General features: G+C 45.4%; 1 protein-coding gene across 3 annotated transcripts in view; it reads left to right on the top strand.

The window, feature by feature from the left end:
* Positions 1-11,145: 11,145 nt before the first annotated feature.
* Positions 11,146-24,264, top strand: part of BICD2 (BICD cargo adaptor 2) — an 85,449-nt gene continuing 72,330 nt past the window's right edge. Inside the window, exon 1 of one of the 3 annotated variants that reach the window (XM_062008091.1) lies at positions 11,146-11,586. In XM_062008091.1, the coding sequence (XP_061864075.1) occupies positions 11,347-11,586 (240 nt within the window). In that variant the 5' untranslated portion in view covers positions 11,146-11,346. The remainder of the gene's footprint in view (positions 11,587-24,264) is intronic. The other 2 variants (XM_062008094.1, XM_062008092.1) reach the window with 2 other exon arrangements.

Below are 24,264 nucleotides of genomic sequence, written 5' to 3'. Positions count from 1 at the left end.
GAAAGCCATGCAATAAACATGCTTTGAGTAATGAAAGCTCTCCACCCTATGAATGGCTTTTTGAGTTATGTCTCTGGGGAGAGATTTTCAAAGGTACTGCACCAGGTCCCATTTCTCCCTCTACTGTTTAAACCTTTCTCTCTTACTGTACAGGCTTCAGGGGTGTCTGGGTCACTCAATACAAAAAGCAGCAGGGTCTGACTTTGGCCAGCTTCCCCCTCAGGTAGCTGGGCTGCATTGCCTGAGTGGGTGAGTTGTTGGTGAGCACCACTTTGAGTTACTCCTCAACTGTTTTCATCACACCAAAAGTCTTGTGTGGGAAATGTGTTGTGCTATAGAGAAGGGGAAGAAGGCACATCCCTACATTCATGGGATTTACTCTGTATCTGCAGCTTCCACTGGCTTAAGCACCACTGAACATTGAGAGCAGAGGGAGAATTCAACACACAAAGCACCCATAATCCAGAGCCATTCCCAGAAATGAATATATGCTCCTATTTGAAAGGTGTTACACTTCATAGTTGTTACATGGCTATCCATACAGATATCAGGTAATGTAAATAGGACTTATCTACATCAAACAATCAAATGATCATCACATGGTTCTATGAACCTGGTCTGAAGTCTGTCACACAAATGCAAAGTGTACCTGCTGCCAGATCATTTGCTTTCAGGGCGTTTTTACCTGTGGTTTGTATTTCATGGGTCTCACTCACCTTTTCCGTGAAAGACAAGGTGTACTTACTGGCCACTGTCAAAACCAAATGTCCTGTATGGTAAGAGGGACTCTTTCATGCTCTGAACACCACCTTCCCTATAATACACATTATATGAGAACGGAATGCACAGGACATGCTGCAAAGAGCACAAGAGTTAGCATCCAAACAATAAAAAAGCCAGTCCTGCAGTAGCATTTCATTTGGGTGTGTGATGTAATAAAACAAGGCACACTGAGTTATACAATTTCCTTTAGGCTGGTTTAGTTTTAAGTTAAATGCTATGACATATGTCATGTTAATGTGGTTCTGTCTGGTTGTGTTGAACTGGGAGATGGTATCCCCTTCATCACTGGACTAGCAATAGCTAAGGAGCAAAGTAAACAATTTTCCAGCCATGCTGGCTCCTGTATGATGGTGCAGATACTTGGGTAAGGAATTTTACTCATGCCAATAAGATATTTGAAGTGATTAAAATACAGAACTGTTTGCAGAAATTTTGCCTTCTTTGGTCCTAGCTTGGCCCTACTTTCTGACATCTCATTCCTAAACACATGTTCAAAGACCAACTTGATGATGTCCCAGGCTGCCCAGGGCTGTGGTGGAGTCCCCATCCCTGGAGGGATTACAAAGCTGTGGTGCCAGGGCACATGGTTAGTGGTGGCCATGGCACTGCTGGGGGAGGGGTTGGACTCAATGAGCTTAAAGGTCTTTTCCAACCAAAACAATTCTGTGATTCTATGCTTAGAATAAATTGCCATTTTCAAGATGTTACATAGCAGTACACAGTCACCTGGCCAAGTAAAGCATTTGGTTTACTCTTCTCTCCCTAGGAATGTCTTCAGGAAGCAATGTGACAGGACTTGCCCATCTGCAAAAGCTCTACGCAGGAGGAGTTTCATACTCAGTGCTAACAAGTAAAGATGAGGCTGATGGATTTAGCAGTGTTGTGAGTGGCACTGCACTGTGCCAGGGACCAGGCACCTTTGGGACAATAAGGAGCTTTCCAAGTGATGGAAACCTAGTCCATTGTGCTGAGGTAAGGAGGAGAAGCAAGAAGAGCTCAGGAAGGTGGGAGAGAAGCAGAGGCAGCAAGAGCAAAATGTATGGGTGACACAGTGGCAAATGCTGTACTCTTCAAAACCTGATGGCCACAATGACATAAAAACCACAGCTAGTTTCAGTGGAGTGATAAATAATGTGGAATTAATTTTCTAGTGTGACAGACCTGGGATACCTATGGGATATCTGTGTGGAAGGTGGGCTTAGATGGAAACAGGAGAATGCTGGCTGTCTGCTTGGCATCATACCTGATGTGGGTTTTTATTTAGGGTAGCACTTTGTCAGAGGACCTTCTTATTGTTATGATGAGCTACAGTTGCCACATGAGTTACATTCATTACTGCCTATAAGAACTGCAAGTACTCCAGTCAAGAGTAGGACCACTAACATTGCTTTTGTCGGTGCTACATGTATATAGTAGGGTGAATTTCTTCCTGTCAGAGTGATAAAGGGTGACATTCTTTGCATAGGGTTTCAAATCAGGATGTCTCTGGCTTCCAGTTCTTCCCCTCCAACTACAGGTCTTTTTCCAGATACAATGATGTATCCTGACAGAAGAAGAAGGGGAAAATATATTTGTATTCTTGTTTGTAATTGTGCCAACAGTTTTCCTTGTCTTTAATGTGGTCTTGACAGTCCATCATCATATGGGGAGCCCTGGTCAGCTACCAAAAGGAAGAAGATGAAAGTGCATCTCTGCCCTTGCAGGGTCCCTGCAGCCAGTCTGGTATGCTGACGCTACAGGTGGAAGCAGCTCATCTCACAGACATGGCTTAGGAAGAGCTGCAGCACATCTGCTTTCATCTTCCTATGGAATTAATCATGTTTATAGCAGCAGAGAGTCTGCCTGACAAGTTTAGGCATGTGATTCTGAAGTACTGCATCTCTGGTCCTCTGTCGGTGTAAGTGCAGGCTCATTCTTGCTCTTTAAGCAAGTCTCTCTGAAGGAGAGACCTGACTTGCTCTTCAGTGAAGACACCACATCTGTATATGTCTGTGAGTAGTGTGAACAGACGCCTGCTACACAAGCCTGGGAGTGTACACCCTGCACTAACACACCCTTGTGTTTGCAGATGCACAAAAGCTGCTTTGGAAAACAGTTCAGACATATGAAACTACTGTAGCTACAGAAAGTTCCCCATTAAGGCCTGGTTATTTAAATGGTTACATTTAACAAGGTACAATTAGCTTGGTGCTCTGTTCCCTTGTTTTCCTGAACCCTCCCAAGGGGGCTCTGAGCCAAGCAGTGAGGCATTTTATTATATCTTAATTGTGGATTTTATAACATCCAGTGAAAACACTGCCCATATCAACACATTAGAGTTATCCCAACACATTAGAGTTATCCCTTTTAGACGTCTGATGTGTTTCAGTTGCCTGGCTTTGCCTTCTTTTGGGTTTGGGATGTTGAGGCTTTTTTATGGCAGGTGTTTTTAATCAGTTCTGGAAAGGCAGCATTATCTGAAGAACAGAGCAGAGGGACATACATCAAAGACTGAAGTATAAGTCTATTTCTTTCTAACCAGATGTATGAAATAGGAACCTACTGTTACAATCTTAAATCCACACAGTGATATTTCCAAGTGCTAAAGTTGAGCCCTGCCTCAGTTACTGGCTCCTGACATTGACCACAATGGTGCATTTTGCTTTCATGCAAAATAGGAATAACAGGAATTTAATACAAATTCAAGTTATTAGGAATTAATAAAGGAATCACAGCAGATGCCAGTGAAATCTCTGAATTCCCAAGACACGTGAGTGGAAATAACCATCTGTTCCCTAACTCCTTAGTCTAGTCCTTAAAGAACCAACTAATGCAGCTGTGCCCTGGATCATACCCCATTGCCTTCAGTACAGGCTCTCAGTGAGCTGGCTGGCAGGCAGCTTTGTCCCTGCCTGCTGTCCCCTCTCTGTGTGCTTCTGCCTCTTTCCAAAATGCAGGGCCTGCTTCACTGTCAGCCTGCACAGCCTCACCAGCCTTCTGAGCTTGCTTTATTTAAACCTGATGCTCTTGTCGTTGAGGGCCTTGATATTTATATAACACAGGAAAATAACAAAGAGCTCAGACCTACTGTGAGTTATTTAGTTGATTAGCTTTTAAATTAATACAATTAATGCCACAGTTCAGTTTGGGTTGTTGGGGTTTTTAAAAAAGGTTTTCCTTAATGTAATCTAGAAAATTGGCACTGAGGAATACTGTGTTTAGAACAGGGCAAAAGAGAAGGACTAACAGCTGTTTCTCACCTTGCTGAGCTACTCAGCAGCACAATGGGTATGTGAATGCATCAGCAAGAGATGTAATTTACAGTTTGGCTCACCTGATGTGGGGAAAATGTCCTGTTTTAAGCATGTGTCATCTATGGAGTGACACTAAGTTATCCAAAATAGGTCAAATTCTGGCCCAGGTGAGCTGTCACAGAAATATGCTTGCTTGGAAGCAGAGAGAGGGTTTTGAAAGTGACTTTTACATGAGCCTTGTCTTGGATGGAAAGATCTGATGCACCTGCCAGGGGCTTGCTTTACATTAGGACAACTGGCATTGCTAGGAAGATGTTCTGGCAGCAAGGAAATCATCTGACTGCAGAAATGCTGCCTCACTGTTTCTCTGTGATTAGCTCTTCAGCAAAAATGATGAAGGAGGAGGTTCCAGCAGCCTCCTGGGACTCCAGCACATTGCAAAGGGTTGTAGAGACGCAAATTAAAGGCCTCAAAGCTGCTGTGTCCCATTGGTGTTATAAGAGCATCCTCTCTGGGGCCAATGCTCTGACCCGCTGATTTTACCCCTGTCCCATCAGTTATGGAGTAACTCAACTGACTTCAGCAAAACTGCTGCATCCAACAGTGCAGCCCAAAGCAGGCTCTGGCTATGCCTGTTGCTCTTCAGAGCTTATGAAAAGAGGGAAAATACATAAACTTCTTTTCTCACACTGGTGGAAGTAAGTAGAAGTAGTTTTTACATGTACAGAGAAAAGCAGAATCTGTTCCTGTTGAAGTAGGTGGAGCATTCTGTGCCATGTTACTCTGCTGTAGGTGACCTTGGGCACCTGGGACCCTTTGAGTTATAATAGGAAAATGAAGATGGTGAAGAGAGAAATAGCATTGCAATGACCTGCTTGGTTATGCTGGTACACCCCACTGTGCAGGCTCTTGTTTTGCTTCAGTTTAAACATGTGCCTAAATGATCTATCTAAAATTAAACAGGCTTGGTTTTAATCCAAATAAGGGTGTGCTTACCTCATCAAAAGTGAGTGAGTAATGGTGGCTCATTTACTGCTTGTCAACCAGATTTGCAAAGATCATTGAAAAGGAAACATTTTCAGCAGCCTGTAGCATAAACCTGGGCCTTTGCTGCAGTGCAGCTGAGAAGAGGCTAACTGTCTGGGATGAGCTGGCCCTTTCTGCAGACATACAGGAGAGGCTTCCTCACCAGCATGAGACCAAGGAAGAAAATGCTGAAAAGCAAAGAGGGCACTGCAAGGTCTAGAGAAGCTGCTCTGAGGGAGGTGCTGGGCTTGCAATGCAGCAAGGAGGAGGAGGAAACAGGGACATGTCTGAGGGGGAAAAAATCCTCCCTTCCTCGCAGGCTTGTTCCCTCCTGGCAGAGTAAGGAAGTATCCTGAGCATCTGCTCCCTGCTACGCCTAGCAGATGGTGTGCCAGACATGTGTTACTTGTGCCCTCCAGCCATTCCTCCTCCTGGCAGTGGGCCAAGCACTTGCCAGGCTGGATATCCAGCTGCTGGGGTCAAGGAGCAATTCCCACCCTTGTCCTACGCTCCCAAATCCAGCCCAGGCGTTCCATCAAGTGTCCAAAGCGAAGTCACCTCTTTCTCTTGATGTTTAGACATCTGACAAATTCGGTTTCATGACAAACATCTCTTAATTCTTCTGCTCATTTCTTGCATGCAGATGTTACCTCCAGCAGATATCTGCCAGGAACTTGTCAAGCCACTTGAGCCTTTCAGGTTCTTATTTTGGAACATGTTTTGTTTAAGAACAGTCATTCCCATACCTTACCTAAACATCTAGTGAGCCCCTAACTGTTTTTTCCCCTCAATAATTTTTTTCTTAAATAGAAAGCTAGAGAAAGAATTGGGCACTGCTCACCAGGGGGTTTTTGTGCCTGTTTTAAGGCCAGTTTAAAGATTTTTTTTCCTTCTGTTCTGATGTTTTCCATAGCTGAGCTGTACACAAATACATTGGATAAAAGGAGAATGAAACAATGATGTGCCATGCCACCTTATTTTTTATATGTTTGCACTAATCCAAAGTAAGGTATAAAAAGAAAGGCATTTTTATGGCTTCTCATGTCTGCAGTCATCCCAATTTTAGGCACAGCTTAAGCTGGCTTTCCACATTCATTAGGTGGAGACTGTCAGGAAACTCAGCTTGTTTGAAGCTGATCCTGCCTGCAGGTACCTGTATGTTTTGCAGCATTGGATTAGAGTGCCTAAGTGCTTTGGGGCTTGGACTCAGGTTAAATAAAGCTAGCATTGCAGGGCTTTGCCTTTGCTGTGATGTTTCCACTGGGTAAATGTTTTTCTGTGGGTTAACTCCCTCGCAAAGAAACACTGTCCAACTTTAGAATTCAGGATGTTTCCTGTGTCATTCTGTCACCTGGTACTGAGTGGTTAGCTTTAAAACCTCAGCAGGACAGAAAGACTGACACTATGCCTTCTCTACCTGTTGCATAAGGCTTACAGCACCCTAAGCACACCTGGTTGGGACACCTGGAATCAGTGGGGGGAGTCTGGAGTTTGTTCATGGAGTTTGGGGCCAGGGAACAATGCCCAGACTGGGCCACAGCCTCTGGCCGTGCCCAGGAGATGATGGGCAGGGGCCAGGCTGTGCTCCTGCACTCATTGCAAGCTTTTATTATGCTGCATTATGCTGATGGGAACACTCCAGTTTTGTAAAACTGTGCAGAAATGCTTTTGAAATAGCTAGTGTGATATTTATAATTGCTGCTGGATATTTGCCTTTGCATCTTGGGCAGTTTATCAAAATAACAAAGTGTGAAACCTAGCAACAGATCCTACTTTTAAGAATGACCTAGAAAACAGATAATTATCCAATGAAGTCACTTGTGCTACCATGAGTTGATCAGCTTATCTCTATTAATCCCCAAAACTGGTCAGGTCTCACAATTTACTTGAAAGCCCAGCAATATTCAGGATGTGAACTGAAGCTCTGTGTCCTGACAGCAAGTCATTACATGCAGATTTCAGTTTCAGAAAGGGAGGAGTACTGAAGGGTAGCTAATTTGTTCAAGTCCAGAGTTGCAGGGAAAAACCTGAGCACAATAAAGGCTGAGAAAGTATGAAGCAATAAAAAACCCCAAGCCACTATTTATTATTAAAACTGTCTTATTGATGAATCAATTGTGAATGGGTGGGATTAGCACTGCTGCCTAGCAGGGGCAGACAAAAGAAAAACATAAAAGGCAACAAATCTGAGACAAAATCCTAATACCTAAAACCATAGTGTGAAGGAGAACCCGAGAGAAAATGGGTTTATTTTCTTCACTTGGGTTTAACAAATAATCAGGATGTTTAAACCTCCTAAAAACATCCTACATTACACAGTGACTGTTGTGGTGGTACAGCAGCGTCAATACAGGGCAGGGGAGGGAAGACACCTTTACACGAGAAATCAGCTTTATGGAAATAGCATTCAGCTTTTGTTTTCACATTAATTTAACCTGGAAGTGGTGAAGTGTAGCTACTTCCATTTTAATGTTGGCATTTCTCCATAAATCCATGGGATAGGCACTGTTTTGAAGGCCACCAGAACCTGAGCAGACCAAGAGCAGGAGATGTCTCTGCCACCTTATCTGCCCGTGCTTGGGGCAGCAGTTATGGGGGTGAGCCCTGGTGCAGGTCCCCTGCCAGGCACTGGGCTGCCTCCATGTCACTCACCACTCCCTTCCAGTGTGTTTCAAGGTATTCTGAGCTGGTGCAAGATTCCCACCACAGAGCTGTAGTGTGGTTTGGGTTGGAAGAAGAGGATTTTGTTAATTTACACCTCATTTATGATCCATTTTTCTGCCTTTCTAGCACAGTGGCTATTGCACATTAGCTCCCAGGGGCACCTGAGTTGAGGAATACTCTGAGGAAATACTCCTGACTCTAAGTGGCCCTCAGTGGCACTCTGCCTACCTCTTTACTCTGTTTCTCATCAGATGCACCTTCTCCCACTGAGGAGAAATCTGCACAGTTTGTGATGAAGTGACTACCTGGATTTTAATGATCCCTTTGGGGTGTAATACTAGAATTTGCCAGTTCAGCACATTCCTTAAAACCCAACCCAGCTGAAGTCTCAGGTTTCAGATAGGAGTTAGAAACCAGAAGGGAAAGCCCACGTGAACAGTTGTGCCTGCCAGCTGTGCCTCTTCCTAGCAGTCCCGCTTCCCAGCAGTCCACAGCTGGGCTGCAACAAGGCAGAGGTGCTCTCCTTGGCTGCTACCAGCCTGCCAGTTCTCCTAGGGGTAACATAGGAGAAGCACAATGCAATAGTTTCACAGGAAATGAACGGGATTGCCTGGAGGTTTTTACAGTCCTGCAGCTCCATGGTTCAGATCTGCTGAGAGTGCTAGCCTGTTTTCCACCGGTTGAAAATGATGTGAGGTCACAGGCAGCCCCAGGTAGTGCCTAAAAGTAACAGCTGTGGATTTTAAATGAGCTTTGGTACATACAGTGGACATGGCTTCAGATGAAGATAAAAACCCTGACACTATACCAATGCCAACACATAGCTAACAGAGTGAGTATGTGGCTATTTTGTGGCTTAGGTCAAGCAGGTATTTATTTGCTATTAAGAAAAAAAACCAAACCCAAACCCCCTCCCTGAGTAATTCTGAAAATAGCTACACCATAGGCTGAGGACATCAACTTGGAGAATCATTGAATTGTTTTGGTTGGAAAAGACCTTTAAGCTCACAGAGTCCAACCCCTCCTCTCACACTGCCAAGCCCAGCACTAACCCATGGCCCTCAGCATCTCAGCTCCACGGCTTTGCAACAGCTCCAGGGCTGGGGACTCCCCCATCTCCCTGGGCAGCCTGGCACAGGAGTTGACAACCCTCTCAGGGAAAAAGTTCTTCCTCAGTTATAATCTAAACCTCTTCTAGTGCAACTTGAGGCCATTTCATCTTGTCTTAGCACTCATTACTTTGGAGCAGAGACTAATCCCCACCTCATTACAACCTCCTGTCAGGGAGCATCAGAGAGTGCTGATGTCTCCCCTCAGCTTCCTCTTCTCTGGGCTGAATACCCCCATTCCCTCAGCTGCTCCCCATCACCCTTGTGCTCCGCTGCCTGGCTCTGGACACGCTGCAGCCCCTCAGTGTCCCTCTGGCAGTGAGGGGCCCAATACTGAACACAACATTCGAGCTGCAGCCTCACCAGTGCCCAGCACAGGGGCACAATCCCTGCCCTGCTCCTGCTGCCACACTATTTCTCATACAAGCCAGGATGCCACTGGCCTTCTTGGCTTACCTGGGCACACTGCTGGCTCATATTCAGATGCTGTCATCAACGTTCCCAGGCTCTTTCCCTCTGGGCAGCCCATGGCTCCAGCCTGGCCAAGGCCCTCACAGAGATCTGCACACAGACAGCTTCGTGTCATAAGCAATTTGAGGGTGCACTCCATTCCCTTGTCCAGAGCACTGATAAAGATGTTAAACAGAACAGGCCCCAGAACTCAGCCCTGGGGAACACACTGGTGACCAGCCACTACTTAGATCCAGGTGACTGAGTGCTGCATTGGTGGTCAGAGGACAAACACACCCCTGTGTGTTAGGCATGGGGCAAGCAATGCCAGGGCTCTGGAGAAGAAAATGGCAGAGGGTGTTTCATGACTGAAGAGGCCATATTCAGCCATTATAGAGTTTATTAACGGGATATAGGTTTGTATGTACCAGGACAGAGCATGCAGAGCCCAGGCAGAGGCTGAAAGTAGCTTGAAAAACTGCTGCAGCTGTGAGCAAATATGTTGCTTTGTGTTCTAGACCTTGTGGAGTGCTCAAACACATAATTGGTTTTATTATGTTTGGCATTTGCTTATAACATTACCAGTTATTTTTGATCCTGGAAGAAACTCTGAGCTGCATTTGCTGCAGCAAAGGAGGGGTAAGCAGGAGGGGAGCCAGGCAAGCTCTCCTGCTGAGAGGGAGTGAAGCAGTTGTTTCCCTGTAAAGCAGGGACACATCTGCACTGCCATTATGGAGCTGCTTGGGAACTACAATGGTCCAACTAAGAGAAGTGATTGGCTCTGTTTAGACTACATTATGTTTTATAAATTACTTCTGCCCGTGGTAGAGAAATAAGTATCCCAATTTCTGTGCCTTTGCCACCATGTTTGTCTGATTTGTAACTTGTAGCAACAGATGATGTAGCAACCTTTTCCTGTTCCTTTTTCAAGCAGTGTAGTCAAGTTGCCCAAGTATTACCATCTCTCAAGTCTTTATGCCAGTTAAACTTGTTGTGACGTTTCCCTCCTGCTACCAGGCAGGCCAGTGGTACATGAGCACCCTGTCCCATGGATGTGCTTATCCTCAGGATGACGCTGGGGATTGTGGGTTTTGCTCCCTGCCAATGGATGCAGAACCACTTGAAGCAGGAACTGCACTGGTAATGGGAGACAGTGGAAGAATCATAGAATCGTTTCAGCTGGAAGAAACCTTTAAGCTCATGCAGTGCAGCCTCTGTCCCAGCCCTATCAACCACTAGACCATTTCCCTCAGTGCAGCATCCACTCGTCTCTGAAACCCCTCCAGGGACGGTGACTCCAGCACCTCCCTGGGCAGCCCCTTCCAATGCCCCACAGCCCTGTCAGCAAAGAAATTCCTCCCAGACCCAGCCTGAGAGAGCAGAAGCTGTCCGGGCCCGCCGCGGGCTGCAGCTGACACGGGGACTTCTACACCGTAACCTTTTGTTCCTTGCATGCCGTGCGGCCTGCAGCACCCTCCGCTCTGGCCAGAGGGAACCATCCTGCCACATCGTGACTGCCCCACGCGTGGCTGCCGCTACATCTCCCCTGCCGACCCTTTTATCCACCTGCTTCCGATGCCTCTGCCCTTCCAGCCGCGCTGGCAGCCCGGTTGGCACGGCGGTAGCCCGGGGACCCGCTGCTGCGCCGGGGCTGCTTTAGGGGCCACCGCCGCCCGCTCTCGGCCCTTTCCGACGGCCGGCGCTGCCCGCTGGCCCCGCCAGGGGCCGCTCTCCTCCGGCCCTGCCGCCGCCGCCCCTCGCGGTGCATGCTGGGAGTTGTAGTCCGTCGGGCGGCGCTGGGCGCGGGGCGGCGGCAGTGACGAACTCCCGGCCCCAGGGTGCCGCGCGGCGCCGGGACGGCCGTTCCTTTTGAATGATTTCACTGCGGTCGGCGCTCTGGGCGAGTTTGGCGGCGGCGGCGGCGTGAGGTATCCGCGGCGCAGCGCAGCGGGCGCCCGGCGTTGATGGCAGCCCCGGCCGGCCCTGCCGAGGCCGCCCGCGCCCCGCCGCGCTGCTAGAGGCGGCGCGTTCGCTTTCTCGCCCGCACGCCTTCGCCGGCTGCCGCCCCCGCCGCCGCCGACATGTCGCTGGCCATGGAAGAGGAGGAATACGCCAGGCTGGTGATGGAGTCGGAGCCCGAGTGGCTGCGGAGCGAGATCAAGCGGCTCTTCCAGGAGCTGGGCGAGACCACCCGGGAGAAGATCCAGGCGGCGGAGTATGGGCTGGCCGTGCTGGAGGAGAAGCAGCAGCTGAAGCAGCAGTACGAAGAGCTGGAGCTGGAGTACGAGACCATCCGCACCGAGATGGAGCAGCTGAAGGAGGTGAGGGCGAGGGCGGCGCCGGGGGGCCCGGCGGCAGGTGCCCGCCCTGCAGGGCGGCCCAGGCCCGAGCCCGAGCCCCGGCGGCTGCGGGCGAGGCGGGAAGGGCGGCTGGGGGCAGGTGGGACCCGGGGGTGGTGGGCCGAGAGGCCCGGGGCTGCTGTGGGGCGGCCGGAGGGTCAGACCCCCGCCTTCTGCCCCGGCAGACGTTGGAGGCCTCAGCCTTTCTGCAGGCTGCGCGGGTAAGCCCTTCCTTCCCCAAGTGACAGCTCTCGGGGAACGCTGCCTGTCGGCCCTGGCGAGAAGGAAAAACCCAAACCAGCCTTTCTGCCGCTGCCCCGTTCCCAGTGCCAAGGGCTGCGGGAGGGAAGCGAGGAGGCGCTTTCCGTTCTGTTCGCGTCCCCGTTTGCCGCAGGCTCTGGCAGCAGGCCGGCCTCGGGGCTGCGGCGAGGAGGGGCCGCCCCCGGGCCCGCGCCGCGGTCTGGCCGCGCTCACGCCGCCCGGCGGGGCCCGAGCGGGCAGAGGCGGGCGGCCGCGTTTCGAGGGGCCCGAGACCAGCTGTTGGATGCCGTAGTACGGAGGGAGATATCTCGCCCTGGTGCTGATGGCTTCATTGATGCGGACCACCGCGGAAACGCTCAGTTCACGCGGCTTTGTTTTGGTGCAGTTCCCTGACGTTCGCCTTTTCTTCAATCGGTATTTTTAAAAAGAAACTTCATATCTAATCTGTACGGTGAAATATGGTTTGTCAGAAGAGGTTCAGTTTCCTTAGGTCGACTGGAAAACGATTTTTTCTCGTGTGAGATCTTCTCCGGGTCTAGAAGTCAGGATAAGCCTTGGGAAGAGCCCACGCACGGAGCGGCACTGAGGTGCCAGAATATGTAGACACATGGTTAGCTCTCCTTATGGGGCATAGCTGATCCACTGCCAGTCTACTATGTAGTATGTCCCATGGGAACTCGTTTGTCTGCCTATCTCCCTTGGTTATTTTGGTGACTATTAACATGGAGGAAAACCCTGTGCTGCTGTTCAACTGATTTAGGCCTTGACTTGATGGCAAAAGACCTGATACAGCTTAAGAAGTGAATGTATGTGGGTTTATTTGACCAGTGTCAACTATATCCAGCAGTTCTTTGGTTTAGCTCCGTTAGTTGGAGTCAGGTTGGAAGTAACATCAAAATATGGTCTTTCAAAGAGAAAGTAAATGCACTGGTAGAAATTCACCTCAGTCTGTGAAGGCCCTCACTTCCTGCATCCTGTGTATCTCTTGGTTTTGTAAACAAGACAGAAGATTCTGGTTTTATTATGTTAAACAAGGATAAGCAAAGGAGATTAATTACTTTGAATTACATGTCCATAAACTGGTTAAGTAAATATGTCAGCTGAAGTGATGTACCGCTATAACTAAAGCTACTTCAGACCAGCACAGTTACAGCAGCACACAGTAGCAGAGGTGCTATATGGAAAAGAAGATGGTGAAAGAGTTGTGCAAAAGGGAAAGAAAAGCCGGTAAACCCGTTAGGTTGGTAGGTGGGATGGGAAACATGGCATGTAGAGGTGAAGGGACCAACTTTTTGCTGTGGGAACGGAAGCCAGGTTGGCTCAGTCACATACAGTGACTTTAGTCACTGGGGCATTACACGTTTTGGCTTTCAGATGAAAAAAAAAGGCTTGAAGATAACTTCTCTTAATTCTTTTATGGCTGCAACACTTCAGAAGCTTGTAAAAGATTTTTAGAAAATGAAAATGGCAGGACCAGTGATGATGATTCACTCCTTTTTGCTTTTAACATTCTGGAGAATTTGCTTTGTGTGTGCATGTCCCGTTGTAATTAAGTCAAAACCTGGAAGGCAAACAATTCTGGGAACAGCTTCAGGACTAGTTAGCCTCCACAGGGGAAAAAAAATTGCTCCTCTAGATTTCTTCTGATGCTGTGGAGGAATCTGGTCTGTATGAGATCTTGCAAACCTGGTCTAGTAGATATGTGAAGCATGTTCTCAGAGGAGCTGATCTTTACTGTTTATGCAACTCCTTGCTTTTCCCAGGCACAGGTAGAAGAGTGTTGCATACAAGACTTGCCACATGTCAAGCTGCAGCCTAAAGGGACTCCACCTTGGGTTTCCTGAGGTTGTTCCTGGGGAAGGCAAGGGACTGGTGGGGGCATGTCTGACTTGAATAGGAGAGCCTTCTGTGTCTCCTTTACTGTGACTTCACACAGCTTCTTAAAGCACGGCAATTCTAGTCCCTGTAGATCTTGTTTTGTTCTTCTCTGGAGACCTCAGTAGCACAAATCCATATTATGCTGAGTGCTATGCAGGCCCACAGCAAAGTTTCCTTCTGGGTGTTGTAGATTTGGATATATTTTGATTTGTTTAATGTTATGAAGCACCTCCTATCATGGCCTTTTTCATACCACAGGTAAATAGACTCTGAGCGTGGGAATAGTTTGTTGCAAGGATTGGCTCTTCTGCCACAGTCATCACATCTTCCATAGCTTTCTGGCCAGGTTCTACCTACCTTGCTTCATCCCCAACTGTGTGAGAATTTTGTAGTTTGGTAAAGAGCAAATGGCATCCTCAGAGCTGTACCCCAGTTTGTAAAGATGTCAATGTACACCCTGTATTTGCAGTTCAGCCCCTCCTGGAGCAAATGAGGAGCTATCCTGTCCTTGCTCTGAGGTTCCACACCAACCTCTCCTTAGTCAGGCTCCTTGATTAATTGTCAACTCTTTCCTGAGTTTGTCCTTTTCCCTACTTATGTGTTGACTTCATCTTGTGTCTTTTATGGTAATTTGTGCTGCATTTCTTCTATCACTTTCATTTGAGAGAACTAAACTTAAATAGAAACTGTTTCCTCCAGGTAAACTTACTCGTTATCTTGCATCCCACCTTTGCTTTTGTAAGAGGGAATTGATTTCAAACTGTTATTAAACGTTATAGACAAATAACACAGTTTTCCCTAGTTCAGAGAAATAAGATTCTGGCTTTCTTGTAGTGAAGTACTATCTCACATTGTATGCATACAATTATTACTGTTGTTTTTATCCCTCTAGGAGATTAAGTAATAAAGGACTGTTTTTGTAGGCTCTGTTCAGCTAGTAAGTCATCCTGTGAGCCTTTATCTGTGATAGTGCTAATTGCATAAATTGCAGGGTTGCCTACCTGCCTGAGCCAGGATCTCTGCACTTGGGGGAAGACACCCAGGATCAGCTCTTTGTGTGCTCCAGCTCATAAAAGTGATTGTCTGGGGATTTGGTTACTGGCATTCCTGATGATTTGTAGGGTAATGTGGTGTGGAAGGTTAGCTTGGAAAAGGAGTTATCTGCTTTTGAGTTGTCAGTTAGGCTTATAACTATCTGTTATCTCAGTTATGAAACTGGCTGCTGTCCAAAGCTCCTTTCTGATTACGTGGTTATATTGTATTGGTGATGGTAGACTTGTGTTTAAATCCCTTGGAAAACGTGGGTGTTATGAATTATTTATTGCTATAATAATGTAAATTTGTGACATTAGATAGTGTCTGTCCTTAAAGCTGAAAAGAGTGTGTCAGTACATCACAGTTCACGTGATGTACATGGTTTTTAAGGGAGAGGGGAGGGGGGAAAGAAAGCTTCTAGGAAAGTGTAGCAATGGTCTGTACATGACCCTTAATTTCTTTGACTCTGGTTTATGCCTTGAAGGATTGCATATTGACTTTATGATGTGACCTTAATTCCCTGTAGAGGATTCCTGGGTACACTGGGAAGCTGTCTTTGAAAGAAACGTTCAAAGAACACCTTGCTATTTCATTTCCCATCAAGCTAAAGTGAATTGTACTGTGCAACAGAGCTGATACATCCAGACTGTAATATTTGTGCTCTCTATTTGAACGTAGTGCTCAGGTACATGCAGTGTCTGTGATCACTGACAGAAGTCCTGCTTTGATGAATTCACTTCAATATGTAACAATTAATTGGATATGTGATACCTCATCCAGACTTGCTTAATGTTTTACTGTGCACCTTCAAAAGTGGAGAAATGGTTCCCTTTCCTGTGTACCTTCTACAATGCTGGATGCCTTATAGGCACCAGTATAAGATGGTTACTGAAGGAACAGTGATTTTCCTCACTCAATTTATCTCCTTCCAAAGCATTTTACCAACTGTGCTGCTGTACTGCTGTGCTTGTTTTGTGTGTAGGAATGGAAGGGTAAAGAGGGAAGAAATGGGTGGGCTAAAGTCACCTAAGAAGCCAGTGGCAGGCTGGGATTAAATCCTCCTTGTAGTTCAGTGCTGGATTGACCAGGTCTTTCCATTTAATCATGGTAAATAATTATGTTCAAAGGCCTCAGGTACATCTCTGCAGCCTCCTCTTAACAAATATTCAGCTGTTTATATTGATTCTTTCTGAAAGGGAAGGACCTTAATGACACTTGAAATGACTTTGAACTGTCTATCCCTGTTCCAACCCAAGGATTTAGTGCATAAGACAAAGGAAATGTTTGGGGGTTTTTTAATTAGGCCAGCTTAGGCAAAATTTAATTCTGGTTATACACATGTAAATTTAGAGTAAGTAGAGTGGTGATGATGAACTGATACCAGTTTCACATATACTGATGGAAAATAGACTTTTCTGAACCCATCTTATGCAGCTACTTGGACCCCAACACCTGTCACACTCAAAGTGTAATAAGAGCAGTGCTGTCTCATGGGTAAAGTCAGACTGAAAAGTTGGGGTAAGCAAAGTATTCCTGTGTAAAGTCAGCTTCTTATGTTTTGATAAATCCTATTTTCTTTATGTGAAGACAAAGCCACCTGTAATTTTAACGTGACGTCTGCAGTGGTACAGACACTTAGTGCTGTGTTTTGGAAAAGCTGCTTATCTGGTATGTTCTTATTTTGGAAAAAAGAAAGTCTGGGAAGTTAAACATTCCAGCTTTTCCTGCTGTACTAGAAATAGTAACCTGTAAGGCTTCATACTGCTAACTTAATTTTCTTTGGCAGTGTTGCCTGAACTGCCTTTCTTAAAAATCAGAAATAGTATTCTTAAAGTGATGATTTCAGATAATTTGTCAAGTTCACACGGAAATGTTCATTTTGGACTTCTTCTGATAAAATTTACTGTACTTTATGCAATAGAACATCCATCAGTATTTGGGAGAATAGTAAGGACCTTCAGGTGGCACTAAATTATTTCTAAAACCCCATGTTTCTGGAGTAGTGGTTTTCCCTGATTTGCTGCAGTCTCAGTTTAGAGCTGAGTCTTTGTGAAACATGCTGCTTTGTTTTTGTTTTGTGGTGCTTGTCCTGTGCCTTGGCCCAGAATGAGAGCTGTCCCTGACCCTCCAGCAAACATTAGATAATTTGTTTCTAATTTTCTACATTAGAATAAACCCAAGGTTTCATGACACACAAGTGTGAGAGCAATGGTGCATTTACTATGTATCCTTCCCCCGGAAATGTGGCAGCACTGCCTGTTTACTGGCTTGGTGGTGGGGATGCAGTGAGCTGCCCTGTGGAACTGAGCCAAATTTTCCTCTCAGTTCTTTTTTCATTAGCAAATTTCTTTTTGTTTTCAAATTTGATCAGTTCCCTGACTTGGTACGTGGTCATGCAGGTCCCACCTTGCCCACAGCAGCAGCTGGTATGTGGTGAGAGGAGCCTTCTAAGTGAGTCTTTCTGCTGAGCCTACCGGTGCAGCCACTGCCTGAGCAGCACCATCTGGAGCCAGTGCAGCATCCTGGATCCATCCTGCCTGGCTGCTGGCAATTCCCAGCCTTGGGCCTACTGCAGTAGCAACAGCTTTAATGTCAGGCTAGTGGCTATCTGGGATGTAGTATCTCTTGCAATGCTTTTTGTCTTCACCCAAATAAACTGTTCCTATTAGAGACTCACATTTGGCATCATTCAGTGCACAATCCCTCCTGAGGACACTTGAGAGTCAAGGCTCTGCATGTAGGATGGAGGCAGCACAGTGACAGGGTCAGCTGCAGGGGACCTTGGCAGGAGAAACAACAGACCAACTGCTGCACTCCGGCAGCCTCTCTGCAGGTACTACAGGGGAAGGTTTCTTCAGAGGGGGATTGCTGAGGGCTTGAGTGAACCTGAAAGTTTTCTGATGGGCACTGCTATGCAGGCAACTGCTCTGTGTTCCTGCATCCCAGGAGCAGAAGTTTGTACAGCCCCTGACATGCAGATGTCCTGTCTGGAAACTGAAAGTCTCAAAGGGCAGTCATCAATGTTTTGTCATGTGGGGGTTTTGGTGTGGCTCAGCTATGCTGATACCTGCTGTGGACTTGTCACAAATCGCAGTTCTTGCTCCCTGTTTCAACAGCTGCTGCAACAAACTTGCTAGTTGCAGGGATGTTAATACCCAATTGATCCCTTAGGATTGAGGACCATTTTTCTTCTAATCTGAAAGAAAATTCTAATGATTTGGAAAATTGCCTGCTTTCCCTAGGAGGGGGTAAGTGGAGGGGAATAGCAGTTCTCAGGTCTGTGTGCTGCCCTGGAGTTAATGGATTCACCATTTCCTCTTTCACTCTACTGTATGTGAGATTGTGACTAATCTGTAGCAGCATGGGGCCGTAAGATGACTTCCAGAGGGTGATGCATCCGCTAGGCATTCATTTGCTTTCTTTCACTGCTTTTTGGCAGACTGCAGAGAATTGTTTGTTCGGATCTAGTAACCCAGCAACAGAGGAATATAATGTGGGTTTGAAATATGATCTGCAAAAGCTTAGCAGAGGGAAGCAACATAAATAAACTTTGCCATCCAAAAGCAGGAGCCTCCATGTTGGAGAACATCTGAGGTTTTAAGTGTAATAGCTGCAGAACTGTGACTTTTTTCTCGTTTTCACATTCTTCTACTCTCTTCTTCTTTCCACCTTCTGCTTTCCTTCCCCTCCTCTCTCCCCAGCTGTTTTCCCTACTCTAGCTGTAATACACACGAGGCAGTGGTGTCTGCCTCTTCATCCTGCTAATATATGTCAGGCTCACCCCACAGACTGGCATCTCTTCAGAGGGGGTAGATGGGATGGACTTGAAGAGTCAGCTAAAAGCTGTGGCCTGTCCCACCCTCGAAACAGATGGGTTTGCTACTGAAGCTCTGGAAGCTGGGACTTGTGTAGTGACTAGAGAGTCTTCAGCACAAAAAACCTGCTTGGCTCTGAGATCCGTGGGCCTAATTGGGAATGTTTGGCCTAAACATAGTTAAAGAATGGTGTGGGCATGGATATGGCTTCTCTGCAGTCCTGTGGCTATGTGGATTAGGGAGTGGCCATGCCCTGTTAAGACCTTCACAGCTCTAGCAGAAATGAGTGGTGTGTCTGGTGGCTGCTGTATGACCTGGCCTTCATGGTATCCTTCAGTCCTTTGTCTCCTTAGATCTTTTGCTTTCACCCTTAATTGCTGCCAAGGTGTGGTGGTGCTGAGCACTGTGCTGTGCTGTAGGCAGCGAGGCAGTTTTGTGGTGAATTCATCAGGAGCCCTCTCTGCATGTCCTGTCTTGGTGCTGAACAGAACTGGTCCTGCAGATTAGCTCTGCCAAGGCAGAGGAGTGTATTGGTCTGATGGATGAATAATCTTATTTCTTCAGTATTGCTACAAACTAAAAGAGGTGTTTGAACTGCTGTCTAACCTGCTAGAACCGAACAGGTTTCCTTACTTCCTCCGCAGTTTGTTACATCTGATTTTAGCTGCTTTCCAAGGTCAGAATTCTGTTTTCAAATGATCAACAGATTGTGTTGGTTTGGAGTTAGTTCTGTTGCATGAGCAGCTGAGTCTACAGTAGAAGGGGTTTTCTTGCACTTCCTGCACACAAGGCTGTGTCTGTTTGCAGGGAAAGATTTGATTGTGGCTGAATATCGTGACAAGTCTGTAGTCCACCCCCAGCCCTCTAGCTTGTGGTAGAGCTCAGCAGTGGGTTTCCTGCCAGGAGCTGTGAATGAAACTTTTCAACAGTATGACCTTAGGAAGGCAACAGAGAGAATGGATTTTCAGGCAGTCAGTGTATAATTATTTTGTGATTTTCTCTGATGTCATTTGGAGGGGACATTCAGCCTTTGAAAAGGGAATCAGCTGTTGCAGGATGAATGTGACTGTCCCCAAGAGGCAATGAGTAGAAAAAAGCAGTGTCATGTAGTGTGCCCTCAGCTTTGATACATACTATCAAAAGAAGAAAGATTATTTTGCCAAAACATACTTCTCTAAATAAAATTTCCTCTCTGATTTAGCTGGAATCATTCAGCAGTGGTCTTGATTTAAACTCTTCTCTGGAACAGTTTAATCCAGTAGCTCTCTGAGACTTGTATCTATGTGAATAAAGGCTTCAGTCTGACTCATATCTTAGTTCACTGTGTTCAACAGCTGTGCAAGCAATTTCACTTGGCCTCTCTATGGTGATGCTTTTTGTGAAGGTTTGTTTTTAACCAAGAAGTGATTAAAATCAAATATTCTTGGCTCTTAAGATCAGGGAATCATTTTTCACATAAATAATTTCTCTGGAAGTGAGGGAATGGGGATCTATCTATAAATTTCCATCTCACGTTTTCTTCTGTCCTCTTTATATACACATACATAATTTAACAACTGTAATGCCAATAACAGTGAGGTTTGACCTGTAAGAAGAGGTATAATTTTCCCCTTTATCAAATACCTGTTCTTCCATGTGTTGTGGGTTTTTTTCCCTTAAACTTCCGTGGCTTCAATCTCCTGATGTTTCTCATTGCAAAAGTCCATTTTACACATTTGGTAATGGTTCTCATCCTGTCAGTCATCCATACTGGGCTATTCTTTCACATTGCACAGCTGTGATGGTAGGCAGAGGGTTTTAGAGTAGAATTTAATTTGCATTTCGAAGACTGCAACATATTTAGTGTGACAAACTATGAGAAAATGCAAACCTTTGTGCACTCTGTGAAGCGTTAGTACCCTTAAGAAGGCTTTGTCCCGGCCTTGTCCTCTAGAAAAATAGGCTGTTTTCCTTTTCTCCCAATTACAATGGAATGATAAGCTTTGTGATCTTAAATAAATCCCACCAGCCAGCTTTCTAGTCTTTCAGAACAATATGGATGGTTGTTTTAAAATTTGAATGGCTAGTTGGTTTTCGAGATGAATGAGATTCTGTCATGTAAAAATCTGTCTTATGTGTACATAACAAGTAAGCCTAGTGTGAAAGTGGGATCTTTAGCTACTGTATAGCTACATGAAATCTGCATTTAAATAGTGTAAATGAGTTAACTTTAAGTGCATGAAAACCAGAACATTGTGTTAAATTGGGAATTGCCCTTGCTGTGGCAGGTTTAGTCTGGTTTGTGGAGGCCTTTCTTTCCTGATGGGAAGGAGAAGATAGGTACCAGAGATGGCAGTTTCAGGGATTACACTGGACATGGTTGTGCATCTTTAATAAGAATTTTACTTTAAATCCAAACCTCTCTGATTTTGTGTCATTGGTTTTGGCAAACATAATTTTGATTTCTTTGCAGGCTGCTTGTTAGGATATAGTAGCCTTTTCCTCCTGGCATTTTTGTGATCATACTCATTTCAGGGGAGCAGGAAGACACTCACTGTCCCTTCGTGTCAATTGCAAAGGTTACGTAGAGCTGACATAGGGCAAAATTGTCATTTACTTTTCCAAATTGGTAAGACCCCTCTAACATCTATTATTCACGATGAGATCCTCTGGGACTCCAGTGGAACAGAGACCAGTCCACTATGGCTTTGTCTCACAGGTGAGTTACAACAATCTTGCCAGAAAAAATAATTGAGGCAAGAAGGGCTTATGAAAATATTCAGGCCTCTTTTCTGTGATGTGCTGAGCTCACATAGGATGTGCTGAGCTCTGTGCCCTCACTCATGCAGCAAACCTGTTCAAGGGAGATGAATGTGAGAAAGCTGCCTCTCTAGCCTCAGATACAGCTTTTCATAGATGAAATCTTGGCTTTGTGCACCACTTGTTTGTGGGCAGTGTTGCCAGTCTTAAACGTCAAGATACTAGGAATTGTGCCTTTAACAAAAAATCACGCTTGCAATTTTTTGGAGTGAGGATAGAGGCAAGAGGAATTCAGAGTTAAGTTGACTTGTTCCTTTTGTGCTTTCACAGAGGCTACAAAGTATCTGAACTTGCCCCTGCGTTTTCCCTCCCCCTCTCCTGAAGAGGACAAATTCTATGACTCCAGTGGTTGCATTTTGAATGTCAAATAATTTAAGACCTGTGGTACTCATGAGATGACTTTGCATTTGAACTCCTGAAGTGTTAACTGAGCATCTGACTTTGTACAGATGTTTGCAGTGCTAAGCCCCTAAGACAAACAAATGCATGCTCAAAATCCTGCCCTTAACTCTGTATCTGCATTGAGTTTAGTGGGAGTTAAGGTTTGTGCAGTCAAAGAGCTTTTGTTGCAGCTTTTCTAAAAACTGCAGAAAAGTGTAGTCTGTGTTGTGCTCTAATTACTTACAAACGAGGAGATTTAGTGGGAATGCAAACAGACTCTGAAAGGTAATGACCAGGGCTGCAATGACCTTTCCTCCCCCACAACAGGAAAATGATGTGTTAGCATTTCCTTGGAGCTGTGCCTTGGTGTTAGGTGGGAGACCAGACATGCTGCAGTGTGGAACTTCAGTGAGACACCCTCATAAACACTTGGATTTTGTTCTGCAGTTGCAGCACCAGATTTTGGTCTTGTTTTTCTCCCTCCTTTATTTTAAATTGGTTGGGAATGTTTTACAATCAGGAAATGGGAATGGCTGTTCTGTGAGCACAGCTGTTTTAAATAAACTTATACCAGTGGAAGGATGTTGAAATCTCTCCTTTCAGAAACAGCCCAAAACCTCATGGAACTGGAATAGCTCGTTTGATTTTTGAACTGACAAACTTAGTTTTTAAACCATCATCTTGCATCCTTAGTTTACAGCAGCACAAATTTTCTTACTATGTCAATGAGGCTATTGAGGATGTTTCCTTCATCAAATTCGTGAGAAAGTAAATTGCAGGAAAGATATTTTAGATTTTATGTTTTGGTGATGGAATTTAATCTTAAATTAGCATCGGTTTCTTCTTTAATTCTGTTAAGGCTTTGAATTCCTACTTCTTGTTACCCTTGATGAGAATGGAAATACATTCTGAAGTTCTAAAACTTGGTTTTCAAGTAAAACTCAATGCCCTGAAGCAACTCTTAAAACTCCCTTAAATACAGTCCATGAGATTTGTGTTTTCTCTAACATTTGCACTACAGTACAGGCAATTAAGTACTGAATGGATGGACTTGGCTAATTTAATGTGACCTTGGTGAACTGCATTGAGGAGTCTCTTTGAGCACATGAAAGCTAATTGTAAACACAAGTTTCCCAGTGACACACAAATAGCAGAATGTAGATTTCTGTCTTATATTGGATGTTAATAAAGCATAGATGTGTACTGAATATCTCAGAACAGGAGATAGCTACTTGTATTTTTATTCCTTTCTGTATGTACATATGCATGTCTGGCAGTCTCATTATGAGAAGACTGAAAAAGCTCAAGTCTTTCTTTTTTGCATACAATAGCTAAGCACAAGAAGAAAAGACCTTCAATCTGCTGCATCTGCAGGGGGGTTGGACTAGATGATCTCTCGAGGTCCCTTCCAACCCTACCATTCTATAATTCACTTTTTTATATATAATGAAAGAATGTGTAAATCATTCTCTTATGTAGATCTGAACAGCTGCCAGTTAAGATGAGGGGAGGAGTAACAAGAGTGAAAATGAGATGATCGGATCCCTTCTTATTACAGTTGCTGAATTCAATCTCCTAATATAATATGCATCTTTTTGTTAATTCAGTTTGGTCTTAAAATGTCTTTGTGTTGAGAAGATTAAAGGGAACAAAGCATGGGAAAGGTGACAAATCTTTTCTGTAGTGTTTTTTTTCTCAAAGGGTGCTATGGACTGTGAGGCTGGGGGTAATCTAAAGCAGACAGGCTGGACAGCTGGGTGGGAGAGAGGTCGGCCTGTCTGAGCTCCCCACTCCACACAGGAAGGAGAAACTGCAGTTGTTGGATTCGATAGATCTCAGCCAACTCCAGCCTCCTGACTTGTCTTTGCTCAAATGTTCCTCTGTAAGCCCACAGGGCTTTGGTTTGGTTTTGTTACTATTGCTGATTGTGAAATCACAGCAGTTGGAGAGCAGAGTACGTTACATAACCATTCTGAAGTTTCCCCTCTTTCTGTTCATGAAGGAGTTTAGTTAAAAAAGCCTACAAAAGTGAAGGCTTGGAGTAAAATAACAAACGTTAGGAGGCTCAGTTGACATTTCAAACTACTAATTGTTACAAGCCTGTAATTTTTCTTAAAATGTTAGTGATTCCCATGGGTAACTGTTGCTTTCAGGTGGGCACACATGCCATGTTTTGTCTTGTGGGAGTTTATTTATAAATGTTACATAGTAATTCCTGTATTCACTATATTAATATTGGAGCAATGCCAGGCATACAGCTACAGGCATAATTGGCTTAAAGAGAAAACCATAAGCCTTGTCCCAGGCTACTTTATCTAAAGCACAGAGAGTGGGGAGGAATGTTGTTCAGCCCTGGGATGAGCCATGTCCAGGTAGCAGAGCTGTCTGGCTCCCTTGGGACTACCTTTGCTAGCCAACATCTGCTGAAAGTTTATCTTCACAAGATAGATAAGTTTGCCAGTGGTGGAGGGCTGATGGTGATCCTACAGCA

This window comes from Colius striatus, chromosome 15, assembly GCF_028858725.1.
Source record: "Colius striatus isolate bColStr4 chromosome 15, bColStr4.1.hap1, whole genome shotgun sequence".
Taxonomy (NCBI): Eukaryota; Metazoa; Chordata; class Aves; order Coliiformes; family Coliidae; genus Colius; species Colius striatus.
The sequence above is the reverse complement of the archived record's forward strand: the minus strand, read 5'-3'. Positions and strand labels throughout refer to the sequence as shown.